The following is a 24,866-nucleotide window of genomic DNA, read 5'->3' on the forward strand; positions in this document are numbered from 1 at the left end:
TCATTAATTTCTAAAGGTTTATAAGCAACCTTATTTACACTTGTTGCATTTATTGTTTTAAAAGCCTGTTCTGTTTTCAACCGCCAAGCAAGAATTTTATGTGATCTTTCACCTAATTCGTAATATTTCTGTTTAGTTCTCATAATTATTTTTTCTGTACGATATGTCTGGAGTGTATTATATTGTAGTTTTTTATTAACAAGTTGTCTTTGTTTTTCTTCTGTCATATATCTTTCAGATTCTTTTTCTAACTTTATGATATCTTTTCCCAATTTTCCTTCTTAATTTTAGATGTATAACTTATAATCTGACCCTTAAATATGCTGTCATCGCTTCCTATAATACAATTTTACCCTCAACTGAATGTAAATTTGTATCCAAAAAAAATTGAATCTGTTTTTTCATAAAATCACAAAAATCCTGACGTTTTAATAAAATTGTATTAAATCTCCATCTAAGTTTTATGTCTATTTGAATAAAATGAATAATCTCTTTCTCTTGGATTAATTTTTCTCCATATATCAATCAGGTTTAAATCTTTCATTAATGATAAAGTTAGTTTTATTACTTTTAATTTTGTAACAACTTTAGTTGACCTATCCAAAACTGGATCTAAACAAAAATTAAAATCTCTGCCTATTAATATTTTATCATTTGCGTCAGCCAAGTTAAAAAAATCTTGTATGAATTTTGCATCATTTTCATTTGGTGCATAAATGTTCATAAAAGTCCATAATTCTGAAAAAAATTCACAATGTATAATCACATATCTCCCCACAGAATCAATTATTACATTTTGTATTTTAATTGGTAAAGATTTATTAACCGAAATTGCAACTCCTCTCGATTTTGAATTAAATGAAGTTGCTATAACATTTCCAACCCAATCTCTATTTAATTTCTTATGCCTGTGGACTTACTGAACACATCCTTGCCAGAAAAAAAAACTTATCCCAATCCACTCTTCCTAGATCCTTTTTCATTTCCACAAAATTGGCCGTTCTCCAATTTTACCAGAACATTAAGCTGCCAGTTCTGCCCCTCACCAATAGCAGTAATGACGTTATCCCACGTGTCAACCCAAGCCCAAAACTCATCTGTTTTACCGACAATACTCCGTGCATTGAAATAGATGTACCTGAGAATATGTATATCATCTGCTTTTTTTTTTCATTTCCGTTTATACATGCAGTCCTCTCATGTTCCTTATCCTCCTGCACCTCTCTATCTGCTCTAACACTCTGGTTCCCCTCCCTCTGCAAATCTAGATTAAATTCCCCGGAGCAGCACTGGCAAATCTACCCGCAATAATGTTCTTCCTCCCCCCCCCCGCCCAGTTTAGGGGCAAACCGTCCTGTCGGAACAGGCCCCACCTTCCCGGGAACAAAGCCCAATTGTCCAGAAGCATGAAGCCCTCCCTCCTGCACCATCCCCTTAGCCACCTATTTAGCTGCACTCTCCGCACATTTATATTTACAGGGACTTTACTCCTGGCGCCGGTCCCGGGACCCGACCCGTTTACAGACCTGGAGCGGAACCGGAGCAGATTCTCAGCCACTGATTTACACTCCAGGTCCGGAAGAAAGGATAAAGTTTCCCCGTGAATTTATTCCCAGTGAAGGTGTGGAGATGGGATTTGGTCTCCGCGTTGTAAAATGAAACTGTCCCGGACTCGTAACTGAGATAAACTCCCACCCTCCCGGGGATGGGACCGGCAGCGAGACGGGTCTCGGGGGAGATGAGACCGGACACGTCATAATCCCGATGTAACACGTCACGATCCCGCCTGATGATCCAGAATCCGGTCTCCGGACTCAGACTGACCGGTCTCTTCCTCTCCACAGACTCTGCGGCGACTCCCAGACCCCAGTCCCGAATCCCCGTCACCTACACCTCCCAGTAATGTCTCCCCGATGTGAATCCCTCCGATCCCAGAACACATTCCCAGTCTATGAATCTCTTCCCGGTGTCAGGGAGATTCCTCCAGGTCCGGGTCCGTCTCACACTCTTCCGATCCTCAGACACCTCGAGACACGGATGCGCCGTGTCCACATCCAGGGTGACAGAGACTGGGGGAGAAGCAGAGAATTAGAGAGTCCCCGGGGATCGGGGGGGGAGACTCGGACAGCGGGGCCCCGGGGATCGGGGGGAGACTCGGACAGCGGGGCCCCGGGGATCGAGGGGGAGACTCGGACAGCGCGACCCCGGGGATCGAGGGGGAGACTCGGACAGCGGGACCCCGGGGATCGGGGGGAGACTCGGACAGCGGGACCCCGGGTATCGGGGGGAGACTCGGACAGCGCGGCCCCGGGGATCGGGGGGAGACTCGGACAGCGCGACCCCGGGGATCGGGGGGAGACTCGGACAGCGCGGCCCCGGGGATCGGGGGGAGACTCGGACAGCGGGGCCCCGGGGATCGGGGGGAGACTCGGACAGCGCGGCCCCGGGGATCGGGGGGAGACGGACAGCGCGACCCCGGGGATCGGGGGGAGACTCGGACAGCGCGGCCCCGGGGATCGGGGGGAGACTCGGACAGCGCGACCCCGGGGATCGGGGGGAGACTCGGACAGCGCGGCCCCGGGGATCGGGGGGGGGGGGAGACTCGGACAGCGCGGCCCCGGGGATCGGGGGGGGGGACTCGGACAGCGCGGCCCCGGGGATCGGGGGGAGATTCGGGCAACGGGACCCCGGGGATCGGGGGAGACTCGGACAGCGCGGCACCGGGGATCGGGGGGAGACTCGGACAGCGCGGCCCCGGGGATCGGGGGGAGACTCGGTCAGCGCGGCCCCGGGGATCGGGGGGAGACTCGGACAGCGCGGCCCCGGGGATCGGGGGGAGACTCGGACAGCGCGGCCCCGGGAATCGGGGGAGACTCGGACAGCGCGGCCCCGGGGATCGGGGGGAGACTCGGACAGCGCGGCCCCGGGGATCGGGGGGAGACTCGGATAGCGCGGCCCCGGGGATCGGGGGGAGACTCGGACAGCGGGGTCCCGCGGATCGGGGGGAGACTCGGACAGCGCGGCCCCGGGGATCCGGGGACACTCGGACGGAGAGGACCCAGGGATCGGGGGAGACTCGGACAGCGCGACCCCGGGGATCGGGGGGAGGCTCGGACAGCGCGGCCCCGGTGATCGGGGGAGACTCGGACAGCGCGGCGCCGGGGATCGGGGGGAGACTCGGACAGCGTGACCCCAGGGATCGGGGGAGACTCGGACAGCGCGGCCCCGGGGATCGATGGGAGACTCGGACAGCGCGGCCCCGGGGATCGGGGGGAGTCTCCGGCAGCGCGTCCCGGGGGATCGGGGGGAGACTCGGACAGCGCGACCCCGGATATCGGGGGGAGACTAGGACAGCGCGGCCCCGGGGATCAGGGGGAGACGGACAGCGCGGCCCCGGGGATCGGGGGGATACTCGGACAGCGCGGCCCCGGGGATCGGGGGGAGACTCGGACAGCGCGGCCCCGGGGATCGTGGGGGGGAGACTCGGACAGCGGGGCCCCGGGGATCGTGGGGGACTCGGACAGCGGGGCCCCGGGGATCGGGGGAGACTCGGACAGCGCGACCCCGGGGATCGGGGGGAGGCTCGGACAGCGCGGCCCCGGGGATCGGGGGGAGACTCGGGCATCGGGGCCCCGGGGATCGGGGGGGAGACTCGGACAGCGCGGCCCCGGGTATCGGGGGGAGACTCGGGCAGCGCGGCCCCGGGGATCGGGGGGAGACGGACAGCGCGACCCCGGGGATCGGGGGGAGACTCGGACAGCGCGGCCCCGGGGATCGGGGGGAGACGGACAGCGCGACCCCGGGGATCGGGGGGGGGGGAGACTCGGACAGCGCGGCCCCGGGGATCGGGGGGGGGGGACTCGGACAGCGCGGCCCCGGGGATCGGGGGGAGATTCGGGCAACGGGACCCCGGGGATCGGGGGAGACTCGGACAGCGCGGCCCCGGGGATCGGGGGGAGACTCGGACAGCGCGGCCCCGGGGATCGGGGGGAGACTCGGTCAGCGCGGCCCCGGGGATCGGGGGGAGACTCGGTCAGCGCGGCCCCGGGGATCGGAGGAGAGACTCGGACAGCGCGGCCCCGAGGATCGGGGGGAGACTCGGACAGCGCGGCCCCGGGGATCGGGGGGAGCCTCGGACAGCGCGGCCCCGGGAATCGGGGGAGACTCGGACAGCGCGGCCCCGGGGATCGGGGGGAGACTCGGACAGCGCGGCCCCGGGGATTCGGGGGAGACTCGGATAGCGCGGCCCCGGGGATCGGGGGGAGACTCGGACAGCGGGGTCCCGGGGATCGGGGGGAGACTCGGACAGCGCGGCCCCGGGGATCCGGGGACACTCGGACGGAGAGGACCCAGGGATCGGGGGAGACTCGGACAGCGCGACCCCGGGGATCGGGGGGAGGCTCGGACAGCGCGGCCCCGGTGATCGGGGGAGACTCGGACAGCGCGGCGCCGGGGATCGGGGGGAGACTCGGACAGCGTGACCCCAGGGATCGGGGGAGACTCGGACAGCGCGGCCCCGGGGATCGGGGGGAGACTCGGACAGCGCGGCCCCGGGGATCAGGGGGAGACTCGGACAGCGCGACCCCGGATATCGGGGGGAGACTCGGACAGCGCGGCCCCGGGGATCAGGGGGAGACGGACAGCGCGACCCCGGGGATCGGGGGGATACTCGGACAGCGCGGCCCCGGGGATCGGGGGGAGACTCGGACAGCGCGGCCCCGGGGATCGTGGGGGGGAGACTCGGACAGCGGGGCCCCGGGGATCGGGGGAGACTCGGACAGCGCGACCCCGGGGATCGGGGGGAGGCTCGGACAGCGCGGCCCCGGGGATCGGGGGGAGACTCGGGCATCGGGGGGGAGACTCGGACAGCGCGGCCCCGGGTATCGGGGGGAGACTCGGGCAGCGCGGCCCCGGGGATCGGGGGGAGACTCGGACAGCGCGACCCCGGATATCGGGGGGAGACTCGGACAGCGCGGCCCCGGGGATCAGGGGGAGACGGACAGCGCGACCCCGGGGATCAGGGGGAGACTCGGACAGCGCGGCCCCGGTGATCGGGGGAGACTCGGACAGCGCGGCGCCGGGGATCGGGGGGAGACTCGGACAGCGTGACCCCAGGGCTCGGGGGAGACTCGGACAGCGCGGCCCCGGGGATCGGGGGGAGACTCGGACAGCGCGGCCCCAGGGATCGGGGGGAGACTCGGACAGCGCGGCCCCGGGGATCGGGGGGAGACTCGGACAGCGCGGCCCCGGGGATCGGGGGGGGGAGACTCGGACAGCGGGGCCCCGGGGATCGGGGGGAGTCTCGGACAGCGCGGCCCCGGGGATCGGGGGGAGACTCGGGCAACGGGACCCCGGGGATCGGGGGAGACTCGGACAGCGCGGCCCCGGGGATCGGGGGGAGACTCGGACAGCGCGGCCCCGGGGATCGGAGGGGAGACTCGGTCAGCTCGGCCCCGGGGATCGGGGGGAGACTCGGACAGCGCGGCCCCGGGGATCGGGGGGAGTCTCCGGCAGCGCGTCCCCGGGGATCGGGGGGAGACTCGGACAGCGCGACCCCGGATATCGGGGGGAGACTCGGACAGCGCGGCCCCGGGGATCAGGGGGAGACGGACAGCGCGACCCCGGGGATCGGGGGGATACTCGGACAGCGCGGCCCCGGGGATCGGGGGGAGACTCGGACAGCGCGGCCCCGGGGATCGGGGGGGGGAGACTCGGACAGCGCGGCCCCGGGGATCGGGGGGAGACTCGGACAGCGCGGCCCCGGGAATCGGGGGAGACTCGGACAGCGCGGCCCCGGGGATCGGGGTGGGGGGAGACTCGGACAGCGGGGCCCCGGGGATCGGGGGGAGACTCGGACAGCGCGGCCCCGGGGATCCGGGGACACTCGGACGGAGAGGACCCAGGGATCGGGGGAGACTCGGACAGCGCGACCCCGGGGATCGGGGAGAGGCTCGGACAGCGCTGCCCCGGGGATCGGGGGGAGACTCGGACAGCGGGGCCCCGGGGATCGGGGGGAGACTCGGGCATCGGGGCCCCGGGGAACGGGGGGGGGAGACTCGGACAGCGGGGCCCCGGGTATCGGGGGGAGACTCGGGCAGCGCAGCCCCGGGGATCGGGGGGAGACTCGGGCAGCGCGGCCCCGGGGATCGGGGGAAGACTCGGACAGCGCGGCCCCGGGGATCTGGGGGAGACTCGGACAGCGCGGCCCCGGGGATCGGGGGGAGACTCGGACAGCGCGGCCCCGGGGATCGGGGGGAGACTCGGACAGCGCGGCCCCGGGGATCGGGGGGAGACTCGGACAGCGCGGCCCCGGGGATCGGAGGGGAGACTCGGTCAGCTCGGCCCCGGGGATCGGGGGGAGACTCGGACAGCGCGGCCCCGGGGATCGGGGGGAGTCTCCGGCAGCGCGTCCCCGGGGATCGGGGGGAGACTCGGACAGCGCGACCCCGGATATCGGGGGGAGACTCGGACAGCGCGGCCCCGGGGATCAGGGGGAGACGGACAGCGCGACCCCGGGGATCGGGGGGATACTCGGACAGCGCGGCCCCGGGGATCGGGGGGAGACTCGGACAGCGCGGCCCCGGGGATCGGGGGGGGGAGACTCGGACAGCGCGGCCCCGGGGATCGGGGGGAGACTCGGACAGCGCGGCCCCGGGAATCGGGGGAGACTCGGACAGCGCGGCCCCGGGGATCGGGGGAGACTCGGACAGCGGGGCCCCGGGGATCGGGGGGAGACTCGGACAGCGTGACCCCAGGGATCGGGGGAGACTCGGACAGCGCGGCCCCGGGGATCGGGGGGAGACTCGGACAGCGCGGCCCCGGGGATCAGGGGGAGACTCGGACAGCGCGACCCCGGATATCGGGGGGAGACTCGGACAGCGCGGCCCCGGGGATCAGGGGGAGACGGACAGCGCGACCCCGGGGATCGGGGGGATACTCGGACAGCGCGGCCCCGGGGATCGGGGGGAGACTCGGACAGCGCGGCCCCGGGGATCGTGGGGGGGAGACTCGGACAGCGGGGCCCCGGGGATCGGGGGAGACTCGGACAGCGCGACCCCGGGGATCGGGGGGAGGCTCGGACAGCGCGGCCCCGGGGATCGGGGGGAGACTCGGGCATCGGGGGGGAGACTCGGACAGCGCGGCCCCGGGTATCGGGGGGAGACTCGGGCAGCGCGGCCCCGGGGATCGGGGGGAGACTCGGACAGCGCGACCCCGGATATCGGGGGGAGACTCGGACAGCGCGGCCCCGGGGATCAGGGGGAGACGGACAGCGCGACCCCGGGGATCAGGGGGAGACTCGGACAGCGCGGCCCCGGTGATCGGGGGAGACTCGGACAGCGCGGCGCCGGGGATCGGGGGGAGACTCGGACAGCGTGACCCCAGGGCTCGGGGGAGACTCGGACAGCGCGGCCCCGGGGATCGGGGGGAGACTCGGACAGCGCGGCCCCAGGGATCGGGGGGAGACTCGGACAGCGCGGCCCCGGGGATCGGGGGGAGACTCGGACAGCGCGGCCCCGGGGATCGGGGGGGGGAGACTCGGACAGCGGGGCCCCGGGGATCGGGGGGAGTCTCGGACAGCGCGGCCCCGGGGATCGGGGGGAGACTCGGGCAACGGGACCCCGGGGATCGGGGGAGACTCGGACAGCGCGGCCCCGGGGATCGGGGGGAGACTCGGACAGCGCTGCCCCGGGGATCGGAGGGGAGACTCGGTCAGCTCGGCCCCGGGGATCGGGGGGAGACTCGGACAGCGCGGCCCCGGGGATCGGGGGGAGTCTCCGGCAGCGCGTCCCCGGGGATCGGGGGGAGACTCGGACAGCGCGACCCCGGATATCGGGGGGAGACTCGGACAGCGCGGCCCCGGGGATCAGGGGGAGACGGACAGCGCGACCCCGGGGATCGGGGGGATACTCGGACAGCGCGGCCCCGGGGATCGGGGGGAGACTCGGACAGCGCGGCCCCGGGGATCGGGGGGGGGAGACTCGGACAGCGCGGCCCCGGGGATCGGGGGGAGACTCGGACAGCGCGGCCCCGGGAATCGGGGGAGACTCGGACAGCGCGGCCCCGGGGATCGGGGGGGGGGAGACTCGGACAGCGGGGCCCCGGGGATCGGGGGGAGACTCGGACAGCGCGGCCCCGGGGATCCGGGGACACTCGGACGGAGAGGACCCAGGGATCGGGGGAGACTCGGACAGCGCGACCCCGGGGATCGGGGAGAGGCTCGGACAGCGCTGCCCCGGGGATCGGGGGGAGACTCGGACAGCGGGGCCCCGGGGATCGGGGGGAGACTCGGGCATCGGGGCCCCGGGGAACGGGGGGGGGAGACTCGGACAGCGGGGCCCCGGGTATCGGGGGGAGACTCGGGCAGCGCAGCCCCGGGGATCGGGGGGAGACTCGGGCAGCGCGGCCCCGGGGATCGGGGGAAGACTCGGACAGCGCGGCCCCGGGGATCTGGGGGAGACTCGGACAGCGCGGCCCCGGGGATCGGGGGGAGACTCGGACAGCGCGGCCCCGGGGATCGGGGGGAGACTCGGACAGCGCGGCCCCGGGGATCGGGGGGAGTCTCCGGCAGCGCGTCCCCGTGGATCGGGGGGAGACTCGGACAGCGCGGCCCCGGGGATCGGGGGTTGACTCGGACAGCGCGGCCTCGGGGATCGGGGGAGACTCGGACAGCGCGGCCCCGGGGATCGGGGGGAGACTCGGACAGCGGGACCCCGGGAATCGGGGGAGACTCGGACAGCGGGGCCCCGGGTATCGGGGGGAGACTTGGGCAGCGGGGTCCCGGGGATCGGGGGGGAGACTCGGACAGCGGGGCCCTGGGGATCGGGGGGAGACTCGGACAACACGGCCCCGGGGATCGGTGGGAGACAGGGACAGCGCGACCCCGGGGATCGGGGGGAGACGGACAGCGCGACCCCGGGGATCGGGGGGAGACTCGGACAGCGCGGCCCCGGGGATCGGGGGGAGACTCGGGCAGCGCGGCCCCGGGGATCGGGGGGAGACTCGGGCAGTGAGGCCCCGGGGATCGGGGGGAGACTCGGACAGCAGGGCCCTGGGGATCGGGGGGAGACTCGGACAGCGCGGCCCCGGGGATCGGGGGTAGACTCGGACAGCGCGGCCCCGGGGATCGGGGGGGTGGGGGAGACTCGGACAGCGCGGCCCCGGGGATCGGGGGGGTGGGGGAGACTCGGACAGCGCGGCCCCGGGGATCGGGGGGAGACTCGGACGGCGCGGCCCCGTGGACCGGGGGTGGTGGAGATCTCAGGCGCGGTCGGGTGGCCGACACGAACCTTTGATTCGACAAAAGCAGATGTCTCCACAAGGGTTTTCCGCTGGACAGGGGAAACATCCTCCCTCACTCCTGCCTGTTGATCCCTGAAAGAATTTTGTGTTTCCATGAGATCTCCTCTCATTCTTCGAAACTGGGAACAGAGAACATAGAGCAGTACAGCACAGGAACAGGCCCGTCATACAATTTTCACATTCATTTGTGAGTGTGAAGTGGGGGAGTGTGATGGTTTGAGACAGTAAAGGAGGTGATAATGGGAACCAGTAGCGGAGAAATAAATGGCAGATTGAACCAGGTGGGGGAGGGGTTGAAAGCCTGTTGGTGAACTGTGTGTGTAGACGTAATGAGAAGCTGGAGGGGGCAAAGATGGCAGATGAGGATGACTTTCCCAGAGCCCCATCCCCCGCAGCCCCTCATTAGGACAGGGGATGAATTTGCAGGAACCCTTAAGCAACACAGGTCTTGATGAAGTGTTTCAGTCTGAACCGTCGACTGTTTACTCTTTTCCATAGAAACTTCCCGGCTTGATGTTCCCCCAACAATTTGTTTGTGTTACTCTGCTTTAAATATACTCAATTATTTGGCCTCCACAGCTGCCTGTGGCAGATTCACTATCCTGTGGATAAAGGAATTCCTCCGCATCTCTGTCCTAAATGGACATCCCTATAGTCGGAGGCTGTGCTCACCGTTCTCGACCCACCCACATCCTCCCAACATCAACTCTCTCCAGACAGGTGTCAGAGAGATCTGGCGAGACCCTTCATCAGGACCTGTGTAGCCTGAATTACCAGCATCTGCAGATTTTCTCCTGTTTGATTTTTAATGCAGGAGTTAATAAGTAAACTTCTTGATTGGTCAGAGTCTCAAAAGTTATGGGGAGGAGACTGGAGAATAGGGTTGAGAGGGATGATAAATCAGCCATTCTTCTGAACTCCGGTGAGTACAGGCCCAGTACCATCAAACACTCCTCATATGTTAACTCTTTCATTCCTGGAATTATTCTTGTGAATCATCTGCACCCCCTCCAATGCCAGCACATGTTTTCCGATAGAAGGGACCCAAAACTGCTCACAGTACTCCAAGTGTGGTCTGACCAATGCCTTATAAAACCTCAGAATTACATCCTTGCTCTTGTACTCTAATCCTCTCGAAATGAAAGCAAACATTGAGTTTGCCAATCTTACCACTGACACAAACAGCAAGTTAACCTTCAGGGAATCCTGCACAAGGACACCCATGTCCATTTGCACCTCTGATTTTTGAATTTTGCCCTGTTTACAGAATTGTCTATGCCTTTATTCCTTCGACCAAAGTCGTACCTGCCTAAGTTTGTACCTGTCAAACTCTACCTGTTTTACAAGATCCCTATTCCGTATACTGGTGCATTCAAATAAGACCATAAGACACAGCAGCAGAAGCCGGACATTCGGCCCTTCGAATCTGCTCTGCCATTTTATCATAAGCTGATCCATTCTCCCATTTAGTGCCACTCCCCCACCTTCTCACCATGACCTTTGATGCCCTGGCTACTCAGATACTGATCAATCTCTGCCTTAAATACACCCAATGACCTGGACTCCACTGCCGCAACAAATTCACAGATTCACCACCCTCTGGCTTAAAAAATTTCTTTGCATCTCCGTTCTGAGTGGGCGCCCTTCAATCCTTAAGTCATGTTCTCTCGTACTAGACTCCCCCACCTTTGCCACAAACAACTTTGCCACATCCACTCTGTCCATGCCTTTTAAAATTCGACATGTTTCCGTGAGGTTCCTCCTCATTCTTCTAAACTGCACAGAGTTCAGTCCAAGAGTGATCAAATGTTCCTCACATGTTAACCCTCTCATTCCCCATGTTAACCCTCTCATTCCCGGAATCATTCTGGTGAATCTGCTCTGAACCCTCTCCAATGTCAGAACATCCTTTCTTAAATAAGAAGCCCAAAACTGCACACAGTACTCCAAGTGAGGTCTTACCACTGCCTTATAGAGCCTTAACATCACATCCTTGCTCTTATATTTTATTCCTCTAGAAATGACTGTCAACATTGTATTCACCTTCTTCACCACCGACTCAACCTGGAGGTTAACCTTAAGGGTATCCTGCACGAGCACCCTCAAGTCCCATTGCATCTCAAAACTTTGAATTCTCTCTCCACTTAAATAATAATCTGCCCGTTTATTTCTTCTGCCAACATGCATGACCAATCACTTTTCAACATTGTATTTCATTTGCCACTTCTTTGACCATTCTCCAAATCTATCCAAGTCTCTCTGCAGACTCTCTGTTTCCTCAGGTGGGGGAGTTTCCACCTACCTTTGTATCATCAGCAAGCTTAGCCACAAAGCCATCTTTTCCATAATCCAAATCGTTGATATACAATGTAAAAAGAAGTGGCCCCAACACGGACCCCTCTGGAACACCACTTTTAACTGGCAGACAACCAGAATGGGATCCTTTATTCCCACTCTCTGTTTCCTGCCAATCAGCCAATGCTCTATCGACAGATGTAATTTTCCCGTAATTCCATGGGCTCTTATCTTGTTTAGCAACTTCATATGTGGCACCTTGTCAAAGGCCTTCTGAAAATCCAAATACACAACATCCACTGCATCTCCCTTGTTCAGCCTACTTGTAATCTCCTCAAAAGATTTCAATGGGTTTGTCAGGCAGGATTTTCCTTTAAGGCAACCATGCTGAGTTTGGCCTATCTTGTCATATGCCTCCAGGTACTCCGTAACCTCATTCTTGACAATTGACTCACACCGATGTCAAGCTAACAGGTCTATAATTTACTTTTTGCTTCCTTGCCCCTTTCTTAAATACCAGAGTGGCATTTACAATCTTCCACTCCTCCGGAACCATGTCAGAATCTATTGACTTTTGAAAGATCATTGCTAATGCGATCTCCACAGCTACTTCCTTCAAAACACAAGGGTGAATTCCATCTGGTCCTGGAGATTTATCTACCCTGAGACTATCCAGCTTCCTGAGTACTTTCTCTGTCGTAATTATGACAGCGCACACTTCTCTTCCCTGACACCTTTGAGTGTCCGGTATACTGCTGATATCTTCCTCAGTGAGGACAGATGAAAATACTCGTTCAGTTCCTCAGCCATCTCCTTATGTCCCATTACAATTTCTCCAGCATCATTTTCTATCAGTCCTATATCCACTCTCACCGGTTTTTTACTCTTTATATACTTGAAAAAGCTTTTGGTATCTTCTTTGATATTATTTGCTAGCTTTCTTTCATAGTTCATCTTTTCCCTCTTAATGGCCTTCCTTTTGTAAGCTTTTAAAAACTTTCCAATACTCTGTCTTCCCAGTAATTTTTGTTTCCTTGAATGCCCTCTCCTTTGCTTTTACTTTGGCTTTCACTTCTCTTGTCAGCCTTGGCTGCATCTTTTTCCATTCGAAAATTTCTTCTTTTTTGGAATATATCTGTCTTGCACCTTCCTCACTTCTTGCATAAACTCCAGCCACTGCTGCTCTGCTGTCCTCCCGCTAGTGTCCCTTTCCAGTCAAATTTGGCCAGTTCCTCTCTCATGCCACTGTAATTTCCTTTACTCCACTGCAATACCGACACATCGGATTTCTGCTTCTCTTTCTCAAATTTTACAGTGAACTCATGTTACAATCACTGCCTCCAAATGGTTCCTTCACCTCAATCTCTCTAATCACCTCTGGTTCTTTCCACAATATCCAATCCAGTATCTCTGATCTCCTAGTGGGCTCAACAACAAGCTGTTCTGAAAAAGCATCTTGTAGACATTCTACAAATTCTCTGTCTTGAGATCCAGTGTCGACCTGATTTTCCCAATCCACTCGCATGTTAAAATCCCCACAATTATCATAACACTGCCCTTCTGGCAAGCCTTTTCAATTTTCTGTTGTAATTTGTAGTCCATATCGCTGCAGCTGTTAGGAGGCCGGTAGATAACTGCCATTAGGGTCCTTTTACCCCTGCGATTTCTTAGCTCAACCCATAAAGATTCTGCACCTTCCGATCCTATGTCACCTCTTTCCCATCCCCCTGCCAAATTAGTTTAAACCCTCCCTAACAGCTCTATTAAACATTTCTGCTATGATATTGATCCACTTCGGGTTCAGGTGTAACCCATCCTTTTTGAACAGTTAATACTTCCCCCAGAAGAGATCCCAATGATCCAAGAATCTGAAGCCCGGACCCCTGCACCAGTCTCTCAGCCACGCGTTCATCAGCCTGATCCTACTATTCTTGCCCTCGCTAGCACGTAGCACAGGTAGCAATCCTGAGATTACTACCCTGGAGGTCCTGCTTCTCAGCTTCATTCCTAACTCTCGGAAATCTCTCTTCAGGACCTCCTCCCTTTTCCTCTCTATGTCATTGGAACCAGCATGTACCAAGACAGCTGGCTGCTCGCCCTCTCCCTTCAGAATATTCTGGACCCGATCCGAGACATCCCGTACCCTGGCACCTGGGAGGCAGCACACCATGCGGGTATCTCTATCAGGCTCACAGAATCTCCTGTCTGTTCCCCTGACTATGGAATCCCCTATGACTACCGCATTCCTCTTCTCCCTCCTTTCCTCCTGCACAACAGCGTCAGGCTCAGTGCCAGAGACCCGGTCACCATGGCCGTCCCCTGTCAGGTCATCCCCCTCAACAGCATCCAAAACGATATACTTGTTGCTGAGGGGGGCAGACACAGTGGTGCTCTCCACTACCCTGGCATTTCCCTTCCCTCTCCTGACAGTCACCTAGTTTTTTGACCTCTGTAGCCTAGGGATGACTACCTCCCTGTAGCTCCTGTCTATCACCACTTCGTTTTCTCTAATAAGCAGTCGGTCATCAAGCTGCTGCTCCAGATCCCTAACACGGTCTCTGAGAAGCTGAATCTCGGTTTACCTGGTGCAGATGTGGCTATCAGGGAGGCTGGAGGTCTCCCAGGATTCCCACATCTGACACCCTGAACAAAGCACTGACCCTGCAGTCATGCTACCTAATTCTACAGGAATGAAACAAAGAAAGATAGGTCTACTCACCCACTTACTTCGCCAAGCACACGGACTTTTTAAACCATTAGCTAATGTGCCCTGCTGTTCCCCCGTCCGTCCAGGCCGATTTGCCAAGGGGAGAAAAAGAGTCGGTGCCTCGCTCTCAGCTCTTCCCATTACCACCTAAGCCCGTTGAGCCAAATCCCTACACTCTACTGCCACCCACTCCGCTGCCCGTTGTATAGGGTGGTCATCTTTTTAAACTCTCCGCGCTGTCCTGCGCAGTCTCGCCGTTCTTGTACGCAAAGTATTTTACACTGTCTTCCTTCAGAATTTAGCTCCCACGCCGCCCTTCTTGTCCCAATCTAAAAAAACACCTTCAGTACTGTATTCATCAGCCTATTCCACACTGTCCACATGAAATTCAGCAAGGCCTTTGATGTCGATGATAGACCACACTTGGAGCATTGTCTGCATTTCCGGTTCCCGAATATGGGGAGGATGTCATTACACTGGACAGGAGGCTTCAGGAGGATGTTACCAGGACTGGGGGCTTGGGTTAAAAGCAGAGAGTGAGTAAGCTTGGGCGATTCAGCTGTAGTGTAGGATGTTCAGGTCTGACCCCTTATCAAGGTAAATAATTCTAAGGAGCTTAAATAACGTTCTTTTTCCAAGAAATGGGAGTACAGAACCAGAGGCCTCAGATTGAAAGTGAGATGGGAAATCGGGTAACATTCTCAGAGAGAGGGAGGTTGGTGAACGGAATTTGCCCTCAGACGCTGTCGAAACAGGTAAAAAATAACATATTTTAAAATAAATACACAGATGGGAAATGGTTAGAGGGATGGGGGGGGCAAACACACACAAATGGACCATGCTCAAGAAGACATCTTAGTCTCGCACATTGATGAAGTGGGCCGTGTGTTCAACATCCATCAAACCCTCCAAGATCATCCTCCTGAGGAATCTCACCCCGGAGTCTGTCTGTGAAGTGTTGATGTGACGTCACGTCAGAGGGCAGCTCAGTGCCACAGAACAGTCAGACTGGGTAAGGACGGCAGATTTCAATCCTAAATGGGAATTTGTGCCTATTTCTGTGGCTGTGTGTCACACTCTGATAGTATATCGCGCGCGCGCGTGTGTGTGTGTGTGTGTGTTGATTGTGGTAAATATCCGTGTGGAGTGTATACACATTGAAGGAGAGTATGCACATTGAAGAAGTTTTTATGTTACAGTGTGTCATCACATGTCTGGTGTGTGTTGACAATGTGTCACATGTGATTGAGTTGTTTAAATCAATAAATGACTGTCTCTGAAGAGTCTGGTTTCCAGGTTACTGAGGGAAATAACAACGTACATTGCTGAGGCTCTGACAACAATCTGCCAATCCTTCCTGTGTATGTGTGTGAGGGAGCATTGCCAGGCCGGTTATGCTGTGTGTGCTTCTCCCGAGATGAAATCTTGACCCATGTCAATGCTTGTTGCTGTGTCCGAGCTCATTCTCACAATGCTTCAATGTAGTGGTCTGATCACCATAAGACATAGGAGCAGAATTAGGCCATTTTCCTATTGAGTCTGCTCCGCCATTCAATAATTGCTGATCCTTTTTTCCCTCCTCAGCCCCACTACCTGGTCTTCTCCCCGTAACCTTTGATGCTGTGTCCAATCTAGAACCTATCAAGCTCTGCCTTAAATACACCCAACAGGTTCCACAAATTCACCAGCTGCTGACAAATTTCTCCACATGTTTTAAATAGATTCCCCCTCTGTCTTGAGGCTGTGCCCTCTTGTCCTAAACTCCACCACCATGGGAAACATCCTTTCCACATCTACTCTGTCTAGGACTTCCAACATTCGAAAGGTTTCTAGGACTTTCAACATTTGAAAGGTTTCAATGAGATTCCCCCTCATCTTTCTAAATTCCAGCGAGTACAGACACAGAGCTATCAAACGTTCCTCGTATGATAACCCTTTCATTCCTGGAATCATCCTTATGAAATGAACCTTCTGCAATGCCAGCACATCTTTTCTTAGACGAGGAGCCCAAAATTCTTCACAATACTCAAGGTGAGTCTTCACCAGTGCCTTATAAATCCTCAGCATCACATCCCTGCTCTTGAAATGAATGCTATTTAAACTGATTGAATTCAATGCTAACATTGGATTTGCCTTCCTCACCACTGACTCTACCTGCAAGTTACCATTTAGGAAGTTCTGCAGAATGACTGCTAAGTCCAATTTCGTCTCAGATTTTTTTGATTTTCTCCCCATTTGAAAATCTGCACATTATTTCTACGACCAAAGTGCAGGACCATGTATTTTCCAACATTGTATATAATTTGCCAATTTCTTTCCCTTTCTCCTCATCCAAGTCCTTGTCAGGACTAACTGTTTCCTCAACACTACCGGCCCCACCGCCAATCTTCGTATCATTTGCAAAGCCTGGAAACAAAGCCATCTACTCTAGGACAAGAGGGTATGACTTCAGGATTGAAGGACGTCCTTTTAGAACTGAGATGCAGAGAAATTACTTTAGTCAGTGTGTGTGGAGAATCTGTGGAATTTGTTGCGACATGTGGCTGTGGAGGCCAAGGCATATTTAAGGCAGAGATGTACCGGTTCTCATTTAGCCAGGGCATCAAATGGTATGGGGTGAAAGCAGGGGAGTGGGGATGACCGGAAGAATTGGGTCTTCCCATGACTGAATATTGGAGCAAACTCAATGGGCCGAATGGCCTATTTCTGCTCCTCTATCTTATTGTCTATTCCATCAGCTAAATCTTGATATACAGCATACAATGAAGGTGTCTTAACACCTGTGTCCCTGTGGAACACGACTCACTGGCAGCCAACCAGGAAAGGTTCCGTTTACTCTCCTTCGCTGTTTCCTACCAATCAGCCAATGTTCTAACCATGCCTGTAACTTTTCTGTAACACCATGGCCTCTTAACCTGGTTACCACCTTCATGTGTGGCACTTTGTCAAAGGCCTTCCGAGATTCCAAATATACAACATCCACTGCATCCCCTTTATCGATCCTGCTTGTAATCTCCTCAAAGAATCCCAACAGGTTTGTCAGGCAGGATATTCCCTTAACGAAGCCATGCTGACTTGTCCTATCTTGTCCAGTGTCACCAAGTATTCCATAACCTCATACTTAACAACTGACTCCAATTTCTTCCCAACCACAGAGGTGAGGCAAACTGGTCAATAATTTCCTTTCTGCTGCCTTCCTCCTTACTTAAAGAGTCAAGTGACATTTGCCATTTTCATGCCAGGGTCCAATGATTTTGAAAGATCATTTGGAATGCCTCCATAATTTCTACTGCCACCTCTTTCAGAACACTGGGGTGCAGTTCATCTGGTCTGGGTGACTTATGTATCTTTAAGGCTTTCAGCTTTTTGATCAGCTTCTCCCTTGTAACAGTAACTGCACTCACTTCTCTTCCCTCGCACTCTTCAACACCGGGCACAGTGCTGGTGTCTTCCACGGTGAATACTGGTGCAAAATATTTGGCTTATCTGCCATCTCTTTATCCTCTGTTATTATGCATCCACCCTCATTTTCTAGCTGTCCTATATCCACTCTCATCTCTGTTTTATTTTTTTACAATACTTGAAAAATAATTTGATATTGTTTGCTATCTTGTTTTCCAAAGATAGGTGTGTAAAAAGGGCCAGAAGGATCATTGGATACCAGAGTCACCCCAACCACAACCTGTACCAGTTGCTACCATCCGGGATACGGTACCGCAGCATAAAAGCCGGGAGCAACAGGCTCCGGGACAGCTTCTTCAACCAGGCCAGTTCAATTCAAATCAATTTCTTGTTTATTTTTTCCCAACCAATCATCCTTTTAGTTCCCCTCTGTAGATATTTAAAAGCTTCCCAATCCTCTCCCTTCCGAATAATTTTTGTTTAGTTGTATGCCCTCTCCTTTGCCTTTACATTAACTTTTCTTCCCTTGTCAGCCATGGTTGTACTATTTCGCCATTTGAGTATTTATTTATTTTTGGAGTACATCTATCCTCATTTTCCCAGAAACTGACACCATTTCTGCTCTGCTCTCATCCCTGGCAGCGGTCAGGTTGTGAGCTCTGCCTCCTAAGGTTTCTTTTCACTACTCCCCTCTGGTTCAATACATAACACCCAATCCAGTAGAGCTGTTCCCCGAGTAGGCTCAACGACAAACTGCTCTGGAAAGCCAGCACATTGCATTCAACAAACTCACTCTCTTGAAATCCTTTACCAACCTGATTTTCCCAATTGCCCTGCATGTTGAAATCTCCCATGATTATCATAACATTGTCCTTTTCATCAGCCTTTTCTATTTCCAGTTGTAATCTGTGGGCCTCAACCCACTGACTGTTGGGAGGCCTGTATATGACTGGTGTCAGTGTCATTTTTACTTTTGCAGTTCCTTACATCAACCCACAAGATTCAACATCTTCCAATCCTATGTCACATCTTGCTACTGATTTACCAGCAGAGCCACACCACCCCCTCACCCGACCTTCCTATACCACCAATACATTGTGTAACCTTGGACATTCAGATCCCAACTACAACCATGATTCCGTGATGGCCACAACAACATCACAACACCAGTTCCTCTGGTTGGATCCAAACTTATGCACTGGTGTGTTAGTGAATTCGCCTGGGATTGGAACACAGTGGTTCATCCACCAGTCCCGTGCATTGGTTGTATTGTGACCCTGTGCTGGTGTGTCCAGGGGTCTGACATCTCCAGCTGACCATGTGACAGTGATGCCTCCCAGTCGGTGGGGTTGATGTGGAATAAACTTCAGTTCCCCTGCACCCCAGTATTACAGACAATCTTTGCCTCAAATTGGAACTAAATTGATCTTCATAAACAAGGAGAAATGAATCTTTGTAAGTTTTACCTTGATTAATAGCATCAAGCGTTTCTCTCAGCACTGTGTTCAACAAATAGAGGTGATCGAATTTTTCAACCGGTAGGGTCTCATCTGTCACTGACAATTCCTGGACATCGTCATTAATCCTGTAAATATTAAACTGCTGGTTATAAATTGCTATTCTGAACTATTTTCAAATCCATTCAGGGTTTCAGTAAAGAGCCTGTCCTACCTTCTGTTCCGACGAGCTTCCTCCTGAAATAAATAAAACACAAATCTGATTAGACTTGGACTTACTGTCCACATCCTGAATTTCATCCAAATCATTACAAGGTGTTGAACATTCCCACTCCCACAGTCACTCAGACACACGGACAATACAGAACCATGGGGTAAATGACAGGGAAAGTTTCTGAATGTCAGACCATTACTGAGAGGATGAAACTTGCAGGGAAGACAGGACAGGCTGTGCATTTTCATCTGGATATGAAGTCAGTGTGATAGGATGGAGGAATTTAAGATCAGTGATGTATGTGATTGTGTGCGGGTGGAGGAAGTACCTCTATTTATGGGGAGACTCGTGGGGAGATGTAATTCCAGATGGATTTTAACAAATTCCACAAGAAATTTAGTGAAGAGGATGTGAAACTCGCTGCCACAGGAGTGGATGAAATGGAACAGCAGAGTGACTGTAATGGGGAGGCTGGATAAACACGTGAGGGACCAGGGAGTTCAGGGCACTGTTGCTGGGTGCGGTGAGTAGGTGGCAGGAGGATTGTGAAGCAGGGATACTGATAGAAGATGGACCTAATGGCCTGTTTATGATAGAGAATGGGATATAATCCCATGCGAAATATATCCAAAAAATAAAGAGACATTGAAAGTTTCCATAATCTGATGGAAACCGGATATGGAGGATAAGTCTAATGTGTGGGTCAAATTCTTTGTTCTCACTGATTGACAGAGAGACCCTCACACCAACTGCAACAGACACACTCACAGCCTGTGACTGAAACCGGGTGTTAATGGGAGTTTCAGAGGATATTTAATGCGGTAATTAAGGAAACAGTCAGCAGCTCTGTATTATGATCGGAGTAAATAATTTCAGAGAGATTTGCATTTTGTCCTGGGGTGTACAGAAGTTGTGGAAGCCCAGTTTTAGGACAATAGACAATAGGTGCAGCAGTAGGCCATTCGGCCCTTCTAGCCAGCACAGCCTTTCACTGTGATCATGGCTGATCATACACAATCAGTACCCCGTTCCTGCCCTCTCCCCAAATCCCTTGACCCCGCTATCTATAAGAGCTCTATCTAACTCTCTCTTGAATGCATCCAGAAATTTGGCCTCCACTGCCTTCTGGGGCAGAGCATTCCACATATCCACCACTCTCTGGGTGAAAAAGTTTTTCTGCATCACTGTTCTAAATGGGCTACCCCTTATTCTTAAACTGTGGCCTCTAGTTCTGGACTCACCCATCAGCGGGAACATGCTTCCTGCCTCCAGCGTGTCCAATCCCTTAATAATCTTATTATTATGGGACAACAACAACCCTGAATAGATGCAACAATTATCTGGTGAGAAACAGTTTACTGCCATTTGTAAATGCTGTGTGTAGGAGCAACACGTCTGTTTTCTGTCTGCATTGTATTCTGTGTTACGTGTTTATTATGGTAACTCGTCACGTGATTGGGGACGTGATAAAGGCGAAGGGGAAAGGTTACGTATCTGTACGTTGTTCTGTGCAGTTTTGAGCTGGGGACGGGCGGACCGCTGTTCTTGACCGCTGTGTGGCAGCTTACTTTACAATGAATTACCCTGAAGTTTCATCGCTTCAAGGTTGTATTTGGCGAATGAAGGACTGAAAGCGTATCTTGGACATTTTAAAATGTCATTATTAGAGTGATGGGAGGGCGCGTCATGCAAGTATAACAACTTGTGTGAGGTTGCCAGCAGCGGCAATTGATTTGTTAGAATTGGCTTCGGTGCTGTGTTTATTTCAAATATACCACTGTTCATTTCGTGCCCTTTGACAGAAACAAATTGAAATATAATCCCTCACCTTGAGAAATATCACACCAGCTTTCTGATCCATCTGTTCCTTTAACTTAGTGATTTCCTCCTGAATAATCCTTATATTCTCTTGAAGTGCTAGAAGATTTTTCTCCATTGGGTTGAGAATCCTCTTCTCTTCTTTCCTGAGATCCCTGAGTAAGCTCTGCTCTTTCTCAGTGATAATCTGGCGCAGTTCAGCAAACTGGGATGTGATGTGGGACTGAACACTGTGTGACTGTTCCTGTCGAAGGAAAGGTGAAGATTAATATACTGCATTGCTGTGCTCTGTTTCCTTTTGTCGTTGAGTTTGGTCTATGAGTCCATGCTACTTCTGAGAGCATTCCCGTCAACACCATTCCCTCACGTTTTCCTGAAACCTACTCTCACATATTGAACCATAAACTCCCATCTGATTCACACACACCTTCCCCACCTTTTCAGGGTTAACGGTAATTAGCCATTCATCCAGCATGTCCCTGGGATGTGTCGGAGTCTCTCGTGGTCACAGGGAGAGCATGCAAACTCCACACAGACAGCAGCAGAGGTCAGGATCGAACCCAGGTCACTGGAGCTGCGATACTCGGCTATTCTGCATTAAATGGAGCAAAACTCGACAGTAATATCAGAAATTCCGCTCAGGAAGCCTCACCCGAACTCCGGAAATCTTCTCTTTCTGTTGCTGCTCCTTTTCCTGGAAGTCTGATTTCTTTTTTGTGAGAGAGTCTAAGGAAGATTTTAGCTGATCCTGGAAGTCAGAGAGTGAAGGAAATAGAAACAAAGATGCATCAAAAGAAACAGGTGATCAAACCCGATTATCACACAAAATGCCGGAGGAACTCAGTGAGTCAGGCAGCATCTATTCAGGGGAAATAAACAGTCGGTGTTCCGGGATGAGACCCTTCTTTGGGACTGGGAAGGAATGGGAGAGAAGCCAGAATAAAAAGGTTGGGGATGAGAACCAGCTGACAGGTGACGGGTGAGACAACGTGAGGGGGAACGTGGGGGAGGGTGATGAAGTGAGAAGCTGAGAGGGGACAGGTGGAAGAGGTAAAGGGCTGGAGAAGAAGGAATCTGATACGAGAGGACAATCGACCGTGGAAGAAACGGGAGGAACTGGGCTGTTTGCGGCCCTGAATGGCGACGAGGGAGGAGGTTAGGAGTCAGGTGTTGCAAAGGACAAAGGAAATGTGTTAAGTGTTAAATTAACGTTAGTTTTTACCTTATAGTTTTTAACAGCCTCTTTAATCAGCACAAATCGATGCTCTCTGTGTTCCTGCGCAGCTGCACAGACCACACAGATCAGTGTCTTGTCCGTTTCACAAAACAGCTTCAGTTCTTCCTCATGTTCCTCGCAGTGACGTTTACTTTCCTTCCCTTTCGGATTCAGGTTTAGATTTCGAGCTTTTTCAGCCAGATTTGCTAAGGCCCGATTCACCCTGAGGGTGCGGTCAGCAAACACCTTTCTACATTCCGGGCAGGAGTTTCTCTCCTCCCTTTCCCAATACTGTGTGATACAAGAGCGACAGAAGTTGTGTCCACACTCCAGTATAACCGGATCGGTGAAGAAATCCAGGCAGACGGGACAAATTACCTCCTCGGTCCAACTCTCGGCCTTCCTTTTCGAAGCCATGTTAACTCCGGCACTTCCTGATTCAGAATGCTTTCACTTTCGGGGAGTTGCTGATCCCCTGCAGTACCGCGATTGTCCACTACGCGCGCTGCAGACTCGGGGAATCACACAACACACACACAATGCTGGTGGAACACAGCAGGCCAGGCAGCATCTGTAGGGAGAAGCACTGCCGACGTTTCGGGCCGAGACTCTTCGTCAGGATAGCTGGTGTGGTATACTGCGTCCGGTTCTCCCGGTGTGGCCTTTTGTATATTGGTGAGACCCGACGCAGACTGGGAGACCATTTCGCTGAACACCGACGCTCTGTCCGCCAGAGAAAGCTGGATTTCCCAGTGGCCACACATTTTAATTCAACGTCCCATTCCCATTCTGATATGTCTATCCATGGACTCCTCTGCTGTCAAGATGAAGCCACATTCAGGTTGGAGGAACAACACCTGGGTAGCCTCCAACCTGATGGCATGAACATTGACTTCTCTCACTTCCGTTAATGCCCCTCCTTCCCTTCTTACCCCATCCCTGACATATTTAGTTGTTCGTCTTTTTTTTTCTCCCTCTCCCCATCACTGCCTGTTCTCCATCTCTTTCCGGTGCTCCCTTCCCCTTTCTTTCTGCCTAGGCCTCCCGTCCCATGATCCTTTCGCTTCCCCAGCTCTGTATCCCTGTGGCCAATCACCTTTCCAGCTCTTAGCTTCATCCCACCCCCTCCGGTCTTCTCCTATCATTTCGCATTTCCGCCTCCCCCTCCTACTTTCAAATCTCTTAATATCTTTCCTTTCGGTTAGTCCTGACGAAACGTCGACAGTTCTTCTTCCTATAGACGCTGCCTGGCCTGCTGCGTTCCACCAGCATTTTGTGTGTGTTGCTTGAATTTCAGCATCTGCAGACTTCCTCGTGTTTGCTCAGGGAATCAACTTGGTTTTGCTGGATGTGTTCAGTGGAAATTCTGGCCTTTTCTATGTTGAGTGTGGGATCAAAAACACATTAAACAGACAACAGATACGAAAACGCATCCATGGACTGTCTAAGCCCGGCTACGAGCGGAGGATGGTTGGCCGTATGGCTGGCAACCCCATCTTGTAAATTTCCAGTGCGACAAAAACGTCAGCTGAATCTCCATTGGCCTCATCCATGCGGTCGGAAGGACATTCCCCTGGAAGACAGTTGAAGTCCTGAGATGAAAGGAGAAGCCATGTGCCCCCTGGGGTGGTTCACTACTACCATAACTGTGAGGCTTCCTCAGCCAACCCGGCCTCTCCCTGTCCAGTGTAGAGGACCCCTGTAGTTCCAATGGTGTCCCTGTCGTCTGGAATGTGTCAGTAGGCAGCATTCCTGTACGACTGGGCTTCGAAAACTTTTTTTAATGCCAAGGACCAATACCAGTAACCGTGGATCTCAGGTTGGGAACCGCTGCTCTCCAGACATCTCGATGTGATGGCAGGCCAACAAGTTTCGGGCGTCTTTCCCCGAGTTGATGATCTTCCAGCAGCAATCGCTGTCTATTTTCCAGAGCATCCTGGGAACAGCCCGAGGATCAGTGAGCCTTCTGTCACACACAAACAGACACAGCTGGGCTCAGACATACAACACTCTCACATTCCTCCCTTTGTGACACCCTATTTGCTCCGTACCCCCCGGTATGAAGCTCAAACTGTTGCAACACCTGCCCTTTAAATTCATGGCTGAGGCTGTGTTGTGTCTGTTCACTGTTTGAGTTTGATATTAAATGAAGAGCATTGAATGGGAAGGAAGGTTTGAATAGAAGAATAAAGATCTCCTCTGAAGGTATATGGGGTCCTGGTGAGAGCGTACATGGAACACTGTGCACAGGTCTGGTCTCCCTCCTGGAGTCAGCCTGTGGGATGAAGAGAAGATTTCAGAGATTGATTTGGGGGGTGCGGTAGTGTCCTCAGAGAGATTACATTGACTGGGCCTGTCTCAAAATTGGAGAAATAAGAGGTGGTCTGAGTGAGACAGACACAGTCTCACAGGTATTGACAGGGTGGGGCAGGAATGGCGTTTTTCTTCACTGGGTGT

The 24,866-nt window shown here is 54.5% G+C and overlaps 1 protein-coding gene across 1 annotated transcript; it reads right to left on the bottom strand.

The window, feature by feature from the left end:
• Positions 1-1,420: 1,420 nt before the first annotated feature.
• LOC132385693 (nuclear factor 7, brain-like) lies at positions 1,421-23,374 on the bottom strand. Its single transcript, XM_059957901.1, has 7 exons — positions 22,416-23,374; positions 21,846-21,941; positions 21,204-21,437; positions 19,376-19,398; positions 19,171-19,289; positions 9,288-9,419; positions 1,421-2,069 (listed from the first exon to the last, which is right to left on the bottom strand). The coding sequence occupies exons 1-7, from the start codon at positions 22,824-22,826 to the stop codon at positions 1,888-1,890; spliced, it is 1,197 nt and encodes a 398-aa protein (XP_059813884.1). The 5' UTR covers positions 22,827-23,374; the 3' UTR covers positions 1,421-1,887.
• Positions 23,375-24,866: the final 1,492 nt, after the last annotated feature.

The sequence above is a fragment of the Hypanus sabinus genome (assembly GCF_030144855.1).
Source record: "Hypanus sabinus isolate sHypSab1 chromosome X2 unlocalized genomic scaffold, sHypSab1.hap1 SUPER_X2_unloc_1, whole genome shotgun sequence".
NCBI lineage: Eukaryota > Metazoa > Chordata > Chondrichthyes > Myliobatiformes > Dasyatidae > Hypanus > Hypanus sabinus.

What these genes read in the sequence shown, in the direction of transcription:
- LOC132385693 (XM_059957901.1), bottom strand. Translation starts at nt 22,826, where the DNA reads ATGGCTTCGAAAAGGAAGGCCGAGAGTTGGACCGAGGAGGTAATTTGT. An exon ending in AGAAGATTTCCGGAGTTCGG is followed by an intron (nt 21,438 to 21,845) that starts GTGAGGCTTCCT and finishes TTCCTTCGACAG; the next exon opens with GAACAGTCACACAGTGTTCA. An exon ending in CTGGTGTGATATTTCTCAAG is followed by an intron (nt 19,399 to 21,203) that starts GTGAGGGATTAT and finishes TATTTATTTCAG; the next exon opens with GAGGAAGCTCGTCGGAACAG.